At 42.9% G+C, this 16,414-nt stretch overlaps 2 protein-coding genes and 1 long non-coding RNA gene across 3 annotated transcripts; 2 read left to right on the top strand and 1 right to left on the bottom strand.

The window, feature by feature from the left end:
* Window positions 1-2,501: 2,501 nt before the first annotated feature.
* Window positions 2,502-6,585, top strand: yeats4 (YEATS domain containing 4). The gene is made up of 7 exons (XM_086147272.1): window positions 2,502-2,686; window positions 2,767-2,886; window positions 2,967-3,033; window positions 4,963-5,057; window positions 5,406-5,495; window positions 5,702-5,789; window positions 5,904-6,585. The coding sequence occupies exons 1-7, from the start codon at window positions 2,636-2,638 to the stop codon at window positions 6,071-6,073; spliced, it is 681 nt and encodes a 226-aa protein (XP_086003398.1). The 5' UTR covers window positions 2,502-2,635; the 3' UTR covers window positions 6,074-6,585.
* A 505-nt stretch (window positions 6,586-7,090) lies between these two features.
* On the bottom strand, window positions 7,091-8,335 carry LOC147234319 (uncharacterized). The gene is made up of 3 exons (XR_015106196.1): window positions 8,322-8,335; window positions 7,342-7,398; window positions 7,091-7,224 (listed from the first exon to the last, which is right to left on the bottom strand). It is a non-coding gene; the product is annotated as an uncharacterized LOC147234319 (long non-coding RNA).
* Window positions 8,336-8,541: 206 nt separating this feature from the next.
* napepld (N-acyl phosphatidylethanolamine phospholipase D) lies at window positions 8,542-16,314 on the top strand. Its single transcript, XM_086147271.1, has 10 exons — window positions 8,542-8,682; window positions 11,281-11,356; window positions 11,576-11,692; window positions 12,107-12,247; window positions 12,646-12,870; window positions 12,955-13,058; window positions 13,164-13,329; window positions 13,426-13,574; window positions 13,650-13,764; window positions 14,299-16,314. The coding sequence occupies exons 2-10, from the start codon at window positions 11,297-11,299 to the stop codon at window positions 14,428-14,430; spliced, it is 1,209 nt and encodes a 402-aa protein (XP_086003397.1). The 5' UTR covers window positions 8,542-8,682; window positions 11,281-11,296; the 3' UTR covers window positions 14,431-16,314.
* Window positions 16,315-16,414: the final 100 nt, after the last annotated feature.

Below are 16,414 nucleotides of genomic sequence, written 5' to 3'. Positions count from 1 at the left end.
GTGAGGACAGATATTCTCTGAATGGACACTGGGTCATTTAGCAGTAAAATTAATTTAATGTTTGGAAATTTTTTAACTCTTATCAGTTAGCCTCTTTGAAAATTTCAGTTTGGTGACTGACACCAGAGAACTCGAATATTTTTATAAAAACAAAAGTAATTGCACTTAAATTATCCTGTGATATTGTCTGTTGCGGTTACTGCAAATGCTTTGGAAACAATGCATGCACTGGATTGACTTTTATTTCATTTATTTGAGGCACTACCCATATATTTCTCATGTAACTTTCAAAAAATTGAACATTTTAAGAGGAGGACTTGTACTGCATTGTTCAGCAATGTGTTTTCTATTTGATCAATTTTAAGTTTTTTGTTTTCTTCAGACATCTACACATCTTTGGCTTCCATAATATTCAGTAAATCTGTGTGTCATTATTCCAGCCAAGGTGATTTGGCCGGAGCTTAAAGAAGCTACTCACAGGCTTGAAGAAGAATCATTGTACCGTTAATCTTGACTTTTCTCCACAGTGTTGAAGGTAAGTGTTTCCAGGTCCACATGCAGTGAGAAGATGCTTTTCCTGCCAAATAGGGTTTGACCGTTACATCAAGCTGCTGCTGCAGGCACCTAATGTGCATGCCTAATACTGTTCATTCAGCTTTCCTTTGGCTGATAATTGACGAGATAATGGCTTTCTCTTAAGTTCAATGCAAGGTTTCCAGTCAGAAACCACTCTTGCACAGTAAAACTGAAAAGCACAGTTCATTTATTATTAGGTCGAGTCTCTTAAGATGGGAGAGCCAGAAATGATCAATGTCATTTTCAGAGCGGCCTTTTCCTCCTTGATATCAGACTTCTGTACTGAAAAGGGTGAACCTTTGGGGAAAAAAAAATAAAGAATCTTAAAATTCAGGCTTTTTGGGCTTTTTCTTTCACCGACTGCATGTTGAGATGAATTGAAGGTTCAGTAAATGAAGTGTTCATCTGTATTCCATGTCACATGGGGCTAGAAATCATTTTATTATTGTTGACCAGGCTGTTACACACTGATCAGTTATTGATATAATGGAGCGAATTCTGTACATATTTTGATTCTAACACTTCGATTTCTTGCTTTACTGTTAATCTAACCTTAAACAACTGAATTAGTTTATCTGAAAGACATCTGCCTTCAAAGTTACTCTCCTGCATAGGGTAAATATTTAGTTTCAATCATAACACCAGTCTCAAGCAGAGAATTTTAAAAATGGTTATACTTTAATTTAATATCCTGCAATTCATTTTTCTTCTGCTTGCCCTCGAAGGGTCAACCTAATGTTACTATTGCAGAGTTTGGTTGAGAAGACCTACAAAATGCTTAAGACTGTAGAGAGAAACTGGTATTGTACGAGAAGGTCTGGAGTGGCAGAGTCGTATGCTAGACTGGTGCAGGACATGTATGCTCGTAAGGCAATGGTGAAGTGTGCTGTAGGTGTAATAGATAAGTTCTAGGTGGAGGTGGGACTCCATCAGGGATCGGTTCTGAGCCCCTTATTTGCAGCGGTGATGGACCGGCTGACAGATGAGGTTAGACACGAATCTCAATAGACATTTTGTTCTGTAGTGAGAGCAGGGAACAGGTGGAGGAACATCTGGAGAGGTGGAGGTATGCTCTGGAAAGGAGAGGAATGAAAGTTCCTCGGAACAAGACAATAAATGTGTGCGAATGAGAGGAACCTGGGTGGAATGATGAAGTGGCAGGGAGTTGAGATGGAGGATTCCAAGTACTTGGGGTCAACAGTCCAGAGCGTAGGAGAGTGGAAAAGAGGTAAAGAAACGGCTTCAAGTAGGTTGAGAAAAGTGTAAGCTAGAAGAATATCATTCAGAATGATAGGAAAGGTGGAGGAGGCAGTGGTAAGACCAGCAATGCCATGTGGTTTGGGGACGGCGGCGTAGAAGAAAAGACAGGAAGCAGAGATGAAGATGTTGAGGTTCTCTTTGGGAGTTATGAGGATGGAAAGGACCAGGAATGAGTCCATCAGAAGGACGTGGAAGATGTTCTGGAAAGAAGGTCAGAGAAGCCAGACCGAGACGGTTGGGTCATGGACAGAGGAGGGAGAGTCAATATATTGGTAGACGGATGCTGGAATTGGAGGTCGAGAAGAAGACCAAAGAGAAGATTTAAGGACGTAATTCTAGGGGAAGATACAGAGAACATGGTTTAATTATTATTAGATTATGAGCTAATTCTTATTAGAAGCAGAAGGTTGATTTGCTGTAGTGACCCCTGAAGGGAAAAGCCTAAAGAAAGGAAAAATAGTTTGCTAGAGGAGACCGACAGATTTAATCGTATTCTTGTAAACTTTAACACTGTTCTTTGTTTCTTTAACATCTCTTATCTTAATTAAAAAGACAACGACTGCTTATTTGGACATGAAATAAACTTACGCTAAACCTCAGTGGCCCGGAACCAATGTTTTGGAGACACGGAAGAGGCCGGAAGCGGAAGTCTGTTACACTTCCGGTGTAGGTTTAGCTGTTTGTTTGAAAGCAACGGCGGCTAACAGTAGCAACAATGGCAGCCTTTTTACACATGGAGACATCTACTGATACAAGAAGGCTCTTCTAGAGACCACCGACAGTTCCCCTCCACAGTACTATGTTCAAAAAGATGACCGAATTCGGTCCAGATTCCGGGGGTCGTGTGAAGGTAAGCGCCGCTCGTACGGGTCGTGTGTCGGGCGGAGAGCTGCGTCTGACCGGGGCTGGTGTTTCGGGGTTCCCCTGCAGGGGGTCACCATCGTCAAACCCATCGTGTTCGGGAATATCGCTCGATATTTCGGGAAAAAGAGGGAAGAGGACGGACACACACACCAGTGGACCGTCTACGTCAAACCCTACAGAAACGAGGTGAGTTGCATTGAAAATGCACCTCACACAGCGCAAAGTTCAAGCATTTTTCCATAAATAATAATCCTTTTGTGGTGTAGGATATGTCTGCTTATGTGAAGAAGATTCAGTTCAAGCTTCATGAGAGCTACGGGAACCCGCTGAGAGGTCAGTACAGGCCGAGAATAGGACGAGCAAGATTGTGTCTCATGTTTTCTTGTCAAAAGAAGATTTTGACAAGAATTCACCAAGACCTGGATGACTGGGAAACTCAACAGACTTGCACCATGTTTTTGTTTTGATTTGTCCTCCATATATATGGAAGTAAACACTAAAAAACTAACTGGGTGATAACCAAATTAATCCCGTGATACCAATTCACAGTTAAAATAAGTTCCTTATTAGTCCTAAAGGGTGTAGGGATGTTACTTTTTTTTTTTCATTCTGTACTTGGACATTGAGAGACTTGGGTGCATCTCTGTTGCTGTTTACATTCTCAAGAATCTGTTCCCATCATGGGCCTCCAGGGGGCCAAAGAATAACAATCAGAATCTGAAAAACTTTGTCACTGAGGGGCAATTAGACGACACATGGGGGAGCAGCATCGAAGTTGTTAACAGCAAGAATAAAATAAAGGAGTATTAATTATATATATATATATATATATGTATGTATAAACGCACACATACATGTATGAATGAATGAATGAATTTGTATGTATGTATGTGCATTTGTGTGTATATATGTAAGAATGTTTGTATGTGTGGAACCGGAAATATGCATGAATATGTGTATAGATGTATACATGTGTATTAATTCACACACACAAATTTATATATGTACAAATACATACATATATGCACATAAATATATATGTATATACACATACATATACACATATGTCATACACAGACACATATGTACATGCATACATACATATTTATACATATATACACATACATAGACAGATATATACATATACGTGTATTTACATATATACATACATATGGGAAAATATATGTATGTGTGTCTATTTATTTATATATGTATGTGTGTGTATTTATGTATGTATCTATATGTATGTATTTGTGTATGTTTATATATGTATGTACATGTGTGTGTGTATATATATGTATGTATGTGTGCATATATATCTTTATGATATGTATACACATTTGTATGAATACATAGATCCATATATATGTATGTGTATATGTATTTGTATATATATGTGTGTGTCTAATTGTATGTGTGTATATACATATATATTTATGTATGTATTTATAGATACATATAGATGTCATAATTTTTACATGCATATGTATGTGTATATACAGGACTGTCTCAGAAAATTAGAATATTGTGATAAAGTTCTTTGTCTTCTGTAATGCAATTAAAAAAACAAAATTAGTAAAAATCTTGCAATTATTCAGTTGATTTGTAATGAATCAAGAATGTATGACTTTTTTGTTTTTGCAATTGCATTACAGAAGATAAATATATATATATATAACATATATACATTATATATATATAATATATATAAATATACATCTATATGCATCCATTCGTGTATGTGTATATGCATATTTGTAAATATACATATGTATGTATATATGATTGTATATAAATATAAAATATATATTTGTGTGTGTGTGTATACATGTTAGTTTTTTGCACTTATATATCAATGTGTGTATGTCTTTGTGTACAAATATATATAGAAGAGTAAAAATGTGAAAATGTATGGATGTTTATATTTATGTATGTATGTATGTATATATGTGTGTGTGTATATGTTAATATGTATGTATGTATGTATATACGTGTGTATATATGTATGTCTGTACTCATGCGCATTTATGTAATTAGATATGTATATACATAAATGTAAATGAGAAAAACATATATCTGTATATATATATATATATACATATATGTATATATTTATGTATATAGGTATATGAACGTATGTATTGTATGTGTGTGTGTATATATACGTGTAAGAAATCACGACTGTACAAGATTTTGAGCATTGTAGGTATGCCAGAAAATGAGCTTGATATTCCTTCTGTCCACATGCTGTTTGTCTTCCAGTGGTAACAAAGCCTCCCTATGAGATCACGGAGACGGGCTGGGGGGAGTTTGAGATCATCATCAAGATCTTCTTCATCGACCCCAACGAGAGACCTGTGAGAGCCACCAGCACACACATACAGTCCTTCAAGACCCATGGGATTCCTGTGTATTTTATGTAGTATGTAAGGGCTGGGTGATAGATTATCATTTTTATTTGGGGAATTAAGACAAAATTAGGACAAGCAAGCATGACTTCATCCAAAGTCTGTGAGTAACTATGATACACACCCATGGCTGAAAGGTAATGCAAGCTATCCGGCATCTAGATATAAGCTTTCTTTTTCAGTCACACTGAATTGTAGACATAAAGTTCTGGGTTTGATGATCATTGCAAATGGGTCGTGAAAGACCTTTTACCTTCCCGTCTGTATTCTGAATCCCTGCTGATGCGTTTCCTTCAGGTGACTCTGTACCATCTGCTCAAGCTGTTCCAGTCGGACTCCAGCGCCATGCCGAAAAAGACCGTAGTCTCTGAGTTCTACGATGAAATGGTGAGCTTGTTCTCTTTATAAACGTCACGTAAATATCATTAATTATCAATACGTAGATGCTTTTGAAATGGTTATAATATTTAAGTGTCGTGCATTGGATTGCCATGTGGCATCCTGTATCTGTACCACATTATAACGCTTGCAATTGGCCGTGTGTTTGCGGGTATTTGATGTTTTCATGTTAAATAAAGGGCTTGTTCTGTTAGATCTTTCAGGATCCCACGGCCATGATGCAACAGTTACTGACCACATCAAGACAACTGACGCTGGGGGCCTACAAGCACGAGACCGAGTGTAAGTGCACACAGTGCATCAGTGTCTTCAAACAACATGCTGATCCAACTTGTCAAAATTTTAGCCAAAGGATTCTAGAACGGGTGTGTGTTTTTTTTCTGTTTTTTTTTGCAGTCAGCGAGCTGGAGCAGAGAACCAAGGAAAAAATGGAAGCGGCAAAGAAGAGAACCAGCCAGGAGATCATGGAGCTGAAAGACAAGCTGAAAGCCAGCCGGGAAAACATCAACCACCTGAAGGCGGAGATCAGGAAGCTGGAGGAGGACGGAGACCACAAAGAGCACTGAGAGAAGGGCTCGTCACTCCTCCTGCGGGATTAACTTTGGATTATCCATCTTTCTGACCTCGTGCAGGATTGAGAACTTCAGCATCCTTTCGATTTTCAAAGATGATCATCGGGATGAGAGGTTAATATTTCACATTAACGTAAGATCCGATTAGAGGAAACTACTGCCGACCGCCAACTAAACTCTACCCTTAGTTATAAATTTGTGAATTCTGGAGTATGATAGAAGTATGTTTTGCTTGGTCTTCCTCCTTCAGTCTTCATCAGTGGCCTGAACTTAATGGACGGGGGAAAAGAGCACTCTTTTGTTATTATTGTGTAATCTCAACTTGGCCAAGCAATTTTCTGACTGTGACGTCAAGTTTTTGCTTTTTCTCTGGGAAAAATCGACAGATTGTCTCCGCCTGCCTGGTAAATCTTTGTCAAAACTGTAAATCTAGTGAAACGTAGATTCCTTGTTGGTGTTTTTACTGAGCATTTTTTTTATATAAATGTAAACAGCTGTGTTCACAGAGCTTGTTGTGTTTTATTTTTTTCTATGAGAGCTCACTCATGAAACGAGATGATAAAGTTTGTAGATCCCACACTGATTAAGATTCGTAGAAACTCCACACTCAGACAAGACATTCTGGCCTTTCCAAATCTATTTTAACTTTCTTATCTCGACACATTTCGGAAAATTTCATTGATAAGAGGATCCTGATTGTCAAAGAGCTGACATACGATCCAAACAGTAAAAGAAGAATAAGACTGAAAATGATGTTTTGTGATAACACGCCGGGTTATTATGTTTACAGTCACAACTTGGCAAGCGGATATTATGATGTCATTTTGTGATTATGATTTTGCAATTATTCCTTAAAGGTAATTTCTATATAATTCATTTTCAAATGAGATTAGATGTATTTTAACAATCCCAGGATTGGGAATAGTAATAAAATCTGAAGGTATAAAAATAGAAAAGTATTATCTAAAAATGTCTATACATATTTAGCAATGTGGCAATGCAAAATCAGTCCTGTTGTGAATGATTAAAGTGAAAAAAAAATTGAAGAAATCAATGATCGCAAAGGAAAACAAAGAACCTTGGAAGTTTATCTTCTCAGTGATATAAGTTGTCTTCTACCATTTCACTCGTGCAGCGTTTATAGTCTGGGGAAGCAATCATTTTGAAATTGTGGTTATTATCTAAACATACATCCCATAATTATCTGCTCAAATGTTTCTCCGGGCAAAAATAATGTGAAATGCATACAGTGGAGTACTCACTTTTCCGATTGTCCGTGAAGGCATCTTACTGCAGGAACTCGGCCTTCGAATGGCTTTCTATGTGTAGAAACACACCTGAAGGTCGGCGTCCTTCAAACCGCTCTTCTCCCACAAATATGAACAGTTTTAAGACTCTACAATGCAGTCTAGGTTGTGCAAATCCCTGTATTTGCTCTCAACAAGTAGCTGTCATGCTATTAAAAACGCCGTGCGGCTCCACGTCACTGGTCGTGGGTTCAAATCCCTGCAGCGGTGAGTTAATTTGCCGGTGACACACACACACACACAATTCTTGGAAAGTTATCCTGTTTCAAAACACATTCCTCTCAAACGTTTCGAGTTATTTTACTTGAAACGCGTTGAAGCTAACTTAGCAATTAGCTCAGCAGCACTTCGAGGAGTCAGGTTAGCCAAATAATTAAAAACAAAAACAAAGGAGCGCATGCGTAGAACGCACATGAATGAGTCTGCGTGTGTGAGTGTTAGTGTGTGTTCTTGCTTTTTCGCTGGTTATAAATTGCATTTGAGTTGTGTTTTGGTCACATATTATACCTAACAACTTTTTTGGTGTCGAGAGCAGAGCTGGGTGATTCGTGAATCGCAAGATTTAATGAGTCAAATCTTCGACATGAATCACTAGTCCGAATTCTCTGAAGTACACAAGGCAACAGTGGACTCATAGGAAACAACGTGGATTCAGACGATCGATCTGAATTCGTTCGACTCTCCAGAAACCCGATCGATTATTCACGAGAACGGGTTCAGTCACTCAAATCGGTGATTCATCGGAAACACTATTGAACTAGATGATTCGAGTGTACCGGTTCACTGACCCGAGTCGGAGGAGTCGGTTCGCTCACTCCTACCAATGTAAACTCAGATGATTCTTATATGTTCACCATATACCTTTTTTGTCATTTTTTTGGTTGATCTCACATTTTCTAGCGATTCAAAAACACGTAATCACTCAAGTGACTCACTTGAGCGGATGACTCGGATTAACCGAGTTAAAATCTCGATCGGCTCTCTCTCGCGGTCACGTGATTGCCGCTGACGTCAGAGCTGGTATCGGCTAATGATCCTCCGCACCGTCCGGCCGCGGCCGAACTCCGTCACTCCTCCGAGCGACATCTTTCCCGACGGCGCTCTCTCTCCTGCCAGGTTCCCCTCCTCCTCCTCCTTCGCCCCGTTACGGTAAGACGGACAGAAGTCTCTCGAACAGTCGGACGCCGGTGGAGGAGGAGGGGGATCTTTCTCACCGTTCGAGCGGTTCATGGCTAACGTCACGGCGGCAGCATCCTTGCTAACACCGCCGCTCCGCCACCGTTGATTCAATCCCAGGTACGTTTGACTGACATTAGCTTGTATGCTAGCATCCCCTTCAGAGAACCTTTGTAACATTTTTAAAGCTTTATTTTTAACGATGTTACGTATCGTTTGTTCAGTGGGGAGGCTCTCGTTGTGTTTCGTACACTGACATTTTCAATTTAGCCAGTTATCCCGTTTGCCAGCGTAGTTGCTTTGAGTTTAAACACACACACACACGTTCATATTCAACAATGGAACATGTGATTTGTTGTTGAACCAGTTCATGTTGCTGTCATAATAATTACGAGTGCAATAACAACACAACAGGAAGTGCATCCATCTTACCTTATCTTGTCTTTGTGCTTTGCATTTTTATTCTGATAGTGAGAAACCCCCTCTCGGTTCTTCCATGTCTGGTATATGTGGAGAAATCGACAATAACACAGACTTTGACATTGACTTTTGATTCTATCAGCTTTCCTGCACTTGCTACTCACCGATCACTCCTTTTGATAGTCACACCTGAGTCCAAAGGCATTGCTGTGCATGCCGCATGTGCACGCCGGCAGGCCACACATGTCTTTGTTTTGGTTGTCAGCCACAGAGCTCCATTGTCGCTGAGTTGCTTGTGTGAGTGTGCAGTTTAGGTCCATTCATGACGCTGAGTGCATCATCAGCACATGGAGCCACCGTGCAGCTCCGCCGCGGGCCTTGGGGGATCCGCCGATCAGATACTTCCCCATCAAGCATAGCTGTCAAACGTAGTCAATCGTCGGCCCATGAAGAATTCAGTCAAGACATGTTTCTTTCTCTGTGATGACAAAAGAAATGTATTTTCATGTTGTTACTGGATGATGTCAGGGGTTATTTTCTAAGAAACCGCTTGATCACGTGTACAGTGTTGAAAAGCTCCTGTTTACCCCGAGACTTGTGCGAACCTGTATTATCTGAGTTGCATCAGTAGAACACGGCAGCAGTTTCTATGTATGAACTTTCTAGAATACTCAATACAGGACCTGCCCTGTTATTATGTTTTCATCATTTAGTACTCACTGCATTTTGTATTCACCGCTACACTATGCAATGACTGCAAGATGCAACAGTATTTCATTATGTATTACGCTCTTCCATACCTTCCAATTCACAAGGCTTACATGGACGTGCAGGTGGAATGTTGTTCCTTATTTTCATGCACCCATGAAAAGTCCCTTTTTTGTGGAAACTAATCGTGGCAACTGGACCCAGGGTCTTCAGTTCCGATAAGATTTGACAATGGCCCTTGGCCTGGACAGCCGGGAACCCTCACAGACGTGAGAAGTGATGATTCTGGTTTATCCCGCCTTGGAGCCATCAGACGAGGGAACAGTCACTCACACACCCCTCAAGTTTAATCTATTTCATTTAACATAGAAATGTGAGCTGTCCCACATCAGACTGAGCTTCTCAGCTCTCTAAGTAAACCGTTTAGCCCTGCAGTGTGGTACTTGTTTAGTTAGTTACATTTAAATACTGAATGATTTTCAAAGTCTCCCACTCTTACCAGTGTTGGAAATGGAGGTGCAGAGGAATGTTTCTGTGTGGTTGGAACGTGAACCCTGTTTGGAGGTGGATGATTCCCATGGAGGAAGTCACCAGAGCAGGTTGAGCGACCGCGGCCTGAACAGACAATATCACTGAGCTTCATTTGAAAATGGCCAACATTTGCATGCCGTTTAAGATAAGCTTTCATTGATCTCTGAGGGAGGTGGAACTTGTTTGCAACAGCGTTATTGTCAAGAAAAGCTTGAGATACGTAGACATTAAAGATAAATAAAACGTGCATTATGAACATATACCCTGACTCATAGATCTCATTTACAGTGTGGGCCTCTTTTATGAACTGGAAATCTCACCACTTAAAGAATTAAATCATTTGTATACTAATTACTCTGCTAATTAATGAAAATCAATAAGGAAAAAGAGCAGTGCTCGAGAATCATTGCAACGTTTGAAAGTGATTTCAGATGTTGTGGCTTAAAGCGAAGCGTTATGAAATGCCCAGCATCCGCAGAAAAACCAGCTACTTCCCATTCAGCGTTACACAACAGTGAAAACTGCACTGTGTGTGTGTTATCTGTGGACTCTTACTTTCTATTTGAATGCTTTTGTCCAGTGTTTCCTCGCTGCAAATTGCTGACGAAAGCGCTTCAGTTGACTTTGCCGGTGTTATGCATGCATTACTTGCTTTTACTGCCAAAAGCCCTTTGAGCTACATATCTTTAATTGTATGAAACATGCTATATGAACAAAGTCTGAGCGATTGATCGATTGATCATATAGAGGCATCTTACATGGCAGCAGGAGTTATCGGGTCTACATTTTTAAGCAGCTTTATTTTGTTGGCTCCACAGAATCCAAGTCATAAGAACACTGGTTTCATTTGAATATACTGGCAAACCCTGCTCTGTCTGATTATCTCTCTTCCTGTCCGAAATGCAAACGACTGCAAACCGTAGCTTGTGTCAGAGGTTGTGCTCCTCCTCGGCAGCCTGTGCCTGCCCTGCAGGGCAGAGGACCTCCAAATGGAGAACTGATGGTCCTCGCTGTAGAGCACTTTTTCTTCACGCTTACCCGTATCTTTGTCCGTGCCAGATGTGGTGGTGAGCCCATGGAACAGCCATCATCTTCAGACGGAGCGGCGCCGGAGGAGAGGAGGGGTCTGGTGGAGGTAAGGTTGGCCTCTCACTCTGAACTATTCAAAATAAATATATAAAGTAAAAATCTTTCTACTTACAGGCAGAAATTATTCTTTTAGGACTCAGAAGAGCAACACGTACTTTTGCGTTATTAAACGTGTGTTTATTCCAAGGTCTGCTCACGTGATAGCAGCGCTTCCCACCTGGAAGCGAGGGAATAAACAAACACTGTGTTTACCTGTTTGTTCCAGGACGGCATCCTGAGAGGCGCCGAGGGTGGAGAAGAAGGTCCTCCGCTTCAAACCCAGAGGAAGAGCAGCTCCTCTCGCTCCTCCCGCAAAAGCTTTCGCCTTGACTATCGACTGGAGGTAAAAAATAAAACTAAAAACATAAAAAAAATCTACACCCCGTCCAACCTCCGGTCCCCTCAACCTGGATTACTTCCCTACATTTTGGTCTTTTGTCCGCATCATAAGAGAACTGTCCTGTTACTAAAACATCCAGTATCTGAAAACAGATAAAAATCCATATATTGGCCACATCGTTGTTTAAGTGAAAAAAGTTGCAGCTTATCGTCGGCAATTATGGTATATAAACATATTTCATTTTTTTCTGCCATGTTTTACTTTCCTGGTTAATATCATTAATAATAGTGTTTTGATTTTTTTTTTTTTTTTACTAAATGATCCCAAATATACTTATACTATATGTGAGAATGACTTAAATATCAATTCAAGTATGATTGAAGTCATTAAAACATGATCATGTACTTGTGATCGCAGGAAGAAGTGACAAAGTCTTGCAGAGACAAACATGGCCGCTGGACCAACCCCTGGTCCACATGGCGGTTCCCCACCTACTCGACCCTCCTCAGATTTCTCCTCTTGGACAAGAATAACAGCAACGTACCAAGCAGTAAAGAGGTAGGTGATAACAGGTTCACGTGGAGAATAGTGAAGACTTTTCAGTACGCTCATCCCTGTGGATTATCTGCACCTAAGCTGTCGGTTTACGCTGGTTTTGTGAGGACCGGAGCCCGCGGTTACATTCTTGGATGTCAGAGAGACGTCAGTAGGCATCCGGCTATTTTCTTCTAAAGGCTTAAAGCCCTCAGTCCTCTGCATCTGCTTTCCACCCGCTTCACACCGATGGATGCTGAGGCTGCAGCCGAGAAATATTAAGGCCGGGCACAAATAAGCACAAGCCAGAGGGAGGCTTAGCTTCAAAAACTGTTGGATTTGTTCCATCCAGCAGAACCTAAGCTCACCTCCTAGGCCAGTGTGACGCCGTCTCTTCTGTCTTCTGCACGTCGTACCTTCAGGCCCTGGACTCTGAGCTCCCGGTGCTGGAACCTTACTTTGTCCGGACCCCGGACCTCTCCGAGTGCGGCCCGGGCCTCAGAGTTACGTGGCTGGGCCACGCCACGGTTCTGGTGGAGCTGGACGGCGTGAACATTCTGACGGACCCGGTCTTCAGCCAAAGGGCCTCGCCGTTGCAGTTCATGGGGCCGAAAAGGTACAGAGGCCCCCCTTGCACCGTGGAGCAGGTGGGACATTATTTTGCTTTCTGTTCCACGATCGACCTGAAAAAAGCCTCCGCCGGCGTTCTTCTAAGCGCTTTCCTCCCACAGCTGCCGAGGATCGACGCCGTGGTCATCAGCCATTCTCATTACGATCACCTGGATGCCGGCAGCGTGGCCAGTCTGAACGCACGCTTCGGAGGGGAGCTACGCTGGTGCGTGTCGGGCCTCCGAAGCACGAGAAGAAATCCGCTTCCGTGCCATTCTCACAAATACACACTTTGAAACAGAAGGGGTGTGTGTGGTCTCTTTCTTTTTAGGTTCGTGCCCCTGGGCTTGATGGACTGGCTGGTGAAGGCCGGCTGCGAGAACGTGATGGAGCTGGACTGGTGGGAGGAAAACTGTGTCCCCGGGCACGACGAGGTCACCTTCGTCTGCACGCCCGCCCAGCACTGGAGCAAACGCACGCCGCTGGACGACAACAAGGTGCGGCGAGACGCAACCGACGGACTCGGCGTGGCACAACGGACCTCCAGCTGACTTGGAGATGATGTTTTCCTTCTTCCCGTTGTTTCCTCACAGACTTTGTGGAGCAGCTGGTCTGTTTTAGGTCCCGATCATCGATTCTTCTTCGCCGGCGATACGGGCTACTGCCCGTGTTTCAAGGAGATCGGGCAGCGTTTCGGCCCCTTCGACTTGGCCGCGATCCCCATCGGAGCTTATCTGCCGAGGTACTGGAATGGCAGAACGCCGAAGCAGCTGAGAACGCGCTTCAGGAGCTCCCTGACGGAGGTTTTGGTTTGCAGGGATGTGATGCAGGGGCAGCACGTGGACCCGGAGGAGGCCGTCCAGATTCACCAAGACCTTCAGGCCAAACAGTCTGTGGCCATCCACTGGGGAACGTTCGCCTTGGCCTACGAGGTGTGTGTGTGTGTGTGTGTAAAGTCCATGACTTTGCACTTTCCAGAGACATAAACAACTGGCAGCTCAACTTTGGCCGCTGCCATGGGGACCTGATTCAGACGGAGGCATTTGATGTTAAAGAAGTTCAAAACTCAGAGCGATAATACCTGAGGTTCGGCTTGAAATGACAAAACTCTGCCTTTGTTGAGCCTCTTCAGACAAGAATCAGGAAAGGCCAGTTTAGCAGGAATGTATCCTAACGTGAAAGGGTTGAGATCCACGGGTCAGGAGTGGTTTTATCGGCCGTGGAGGTCGAGGGTTTGACGCCATTATGTTCTAGTAGCACAAACCAGACAAAGGTGTCATTGTTCGTTAAGCTCCCGGGTTATTTCTGCCACTAAGACGGTTCCACGTTGCCGCTGGCCGACTGCCACGCTTGGCAACGCGCACGATTCGACGAAAGGCCGCCCGAAAGCTCCACTTCTTCCTGTTTCTGAAGACGATGTGGGCCAAGCAGGTTTGAACGCTCCGGTTGTCTTTCCTTTCCCACAGTTCTACCTGGAACCGCCGCTCCGTCTCCGAGAGGCCTTGGAGCAGAGAGGACTGAAAGCAGAATCCTTCTTCACGCTGCACCACGGGGAGTCTCGCCTCATCGCTTCCAACGGAGGAGACGTCTTCGATTGACCCCGTCCGCAGTCTGTTTGGACGCTCTGGTTTGGCTTTCGGTTCTGCAAACAGGAGAAACATTCATATGGAGTTAATCACAAAAACAGACACATGTTCTGCGATAGTTTACATTGGGAATGTTTGCCCTGTGCTCGTAACTGTGGGAAGAATCACTTCCGGGAGCGACATATTTATCATTCTTTTTTAAACCATGAGAGAAGCATTTAAAGTGATGATGGTAAAGTCGGGATCACTGACATGCACAGCTATAGGATGCGGGGAGTCACGCGGAGAAAGTTTGCTCCTGTTATTTGCCGTGTTTGGGTGCGAGGCGGCTTCCAGCCGGATCAGGTGGCTTTCAGACCTGAGGAGGCCGTCCGGACCGCGCGACGTTCTGGAGCACATTTTCAGAGCGACCGCTGCGCAGCAATCCGGGCGTTGACGTCATCGGCGAGTAGGAAACGGCGTGACAAGAATTCCAAGCCACTAAAACAATTAGAAAAGTAAAATCCAAGCAGCCAGATTTGTGGAGCCTGTTGCTATGGGAACCCTGGATGCACTTAGAACCACCCATGTGGAGTTTCTGGGCTGGATGTGGACCCGATGTCAAGCGCGACGGAAGCGTGAGGAATATATATCGAGCGTTTGTTGCCATGGATGGTTTTCTCCCCAAAGGAGTGTTCTGCTCCTCCCGGGCAGCCGAGCTCCACTGCCTGGGTTCTCTGGAAGCCGCCTCCCCTCCTTGCTTCTCCGTGTCAGCGGCTTCCCTTTCACAGCTCAGATGACGAGCCCGTAGATGTCTTTGCTTCACACTTGAATAATCTCTTATTCTTAGATTTGATTTTGATTCTGAATGCCCAATTTCCAAACAGAATGTAAGAATTGATGGGATAATGTCAGTGTGGGCTGGTTACAAGGCCTGGCAGGGGTTTTTGTTAAAGTTTCAACCAGGTTACACAACAACCCAATGAATGTGATTTGAATCGTCAGTTTCCACCTGTGTTTGGGCACCGATGTTTGACAGGAGTGTTAAGACAGTAACCAAAGAAATCACACGGCAAATTCAACCCGATCCTCTGCAAATTCTCAACGGATGCAGCGGTTTATGGATTGACGGCCGACGTTTTGCTCCGCGGGCCAAAAACTAATTCCGTATTAGACCGAGAGGCCTAAATTCGGAGGTTTGAATGTATTTGCGGCCTGGTGTGGTTTGCAAAAATTTGATTTGAACGGGGTTCAAGTTGAATTTGGAAATTGAGTCGGGCAGCAGGGAGTTTTCTGTCTTGTGATTCTGCATTCTGGACACCAGTGTGTGGGTGTGATGTCAGAGGCCTGTTCATAGCGGAGCTCACAAAGGGCACTTTCTCAAATATCAACGCCCCCCCACCCAAAACAAAGACCACAAGCAGCCACAAACCCCACCCGTCTTGTTCGCGTTCGTTTCCTGCAGGTGGTAAAAATGGCCTCCTGGGCTTTGCCTCGCTGTTCTGTTGGTGGTTCAGTTTTCGGAGAAACGTGTCTCCCATCTGCACATTGCATCATCACGTGTACAGAAGGCGGTGCGATGGCTTTGGAAAGGGAAACGAGATGCACAATAATCATTTCCGAAATGCAGAATACTCTGAAACTACAATGCAATAATCAACTTATACATAGGTACTCTCCTAACTTATACCTTTAGTAGCAGTTTTGTAACAGGTTCTTGCTATTTTCCTATATTTTATTTGATTTTCTGAAAGCCAACCTGCCGTTGCAGGATCTAGAACAGAAGTTAGGCGAAATTTTAAAAAAAAAGCACTTTCATGTTAAGTGATTGGATTCCTTTTTTGAATGTATCTCTGGCTGCTCTCCTCTGTGGACAGTTCTTCTTGTGATCCATAATAAATTTTGGTATTTACATCACTTTCTCTTTCCTGTCTTTGCTGAATTATTTTTATTTCCGTTGTAGTGTCGACATCTTACAAACTCAAACACAACCGTTTCTTGCAGATGCCACGACATC

The sequence above is a fragment of the Fistularia commersonii genome, chromosome 5 (genome assembly GCF_037954325.1).
Source record: "Fistularia commersonii isolate RoL2024-O1a breed Wild chromosome 5, RoL_Fcom_v1.0, whole genome shotgun sequence".
Classification (NCBI taxonomy): domain Eukaryota; kingdom Metazoa; phylum Chordata; class Actinopteri; order Syngnathiformes; family Fistulariidae; genus Fistularia; species Fistularia commersonii.
The sequence above is the reverse complement of the archived record's forward strand: the minus strand, read 5'-3'. Positions and strand labels throughout refer to the sequence as shown.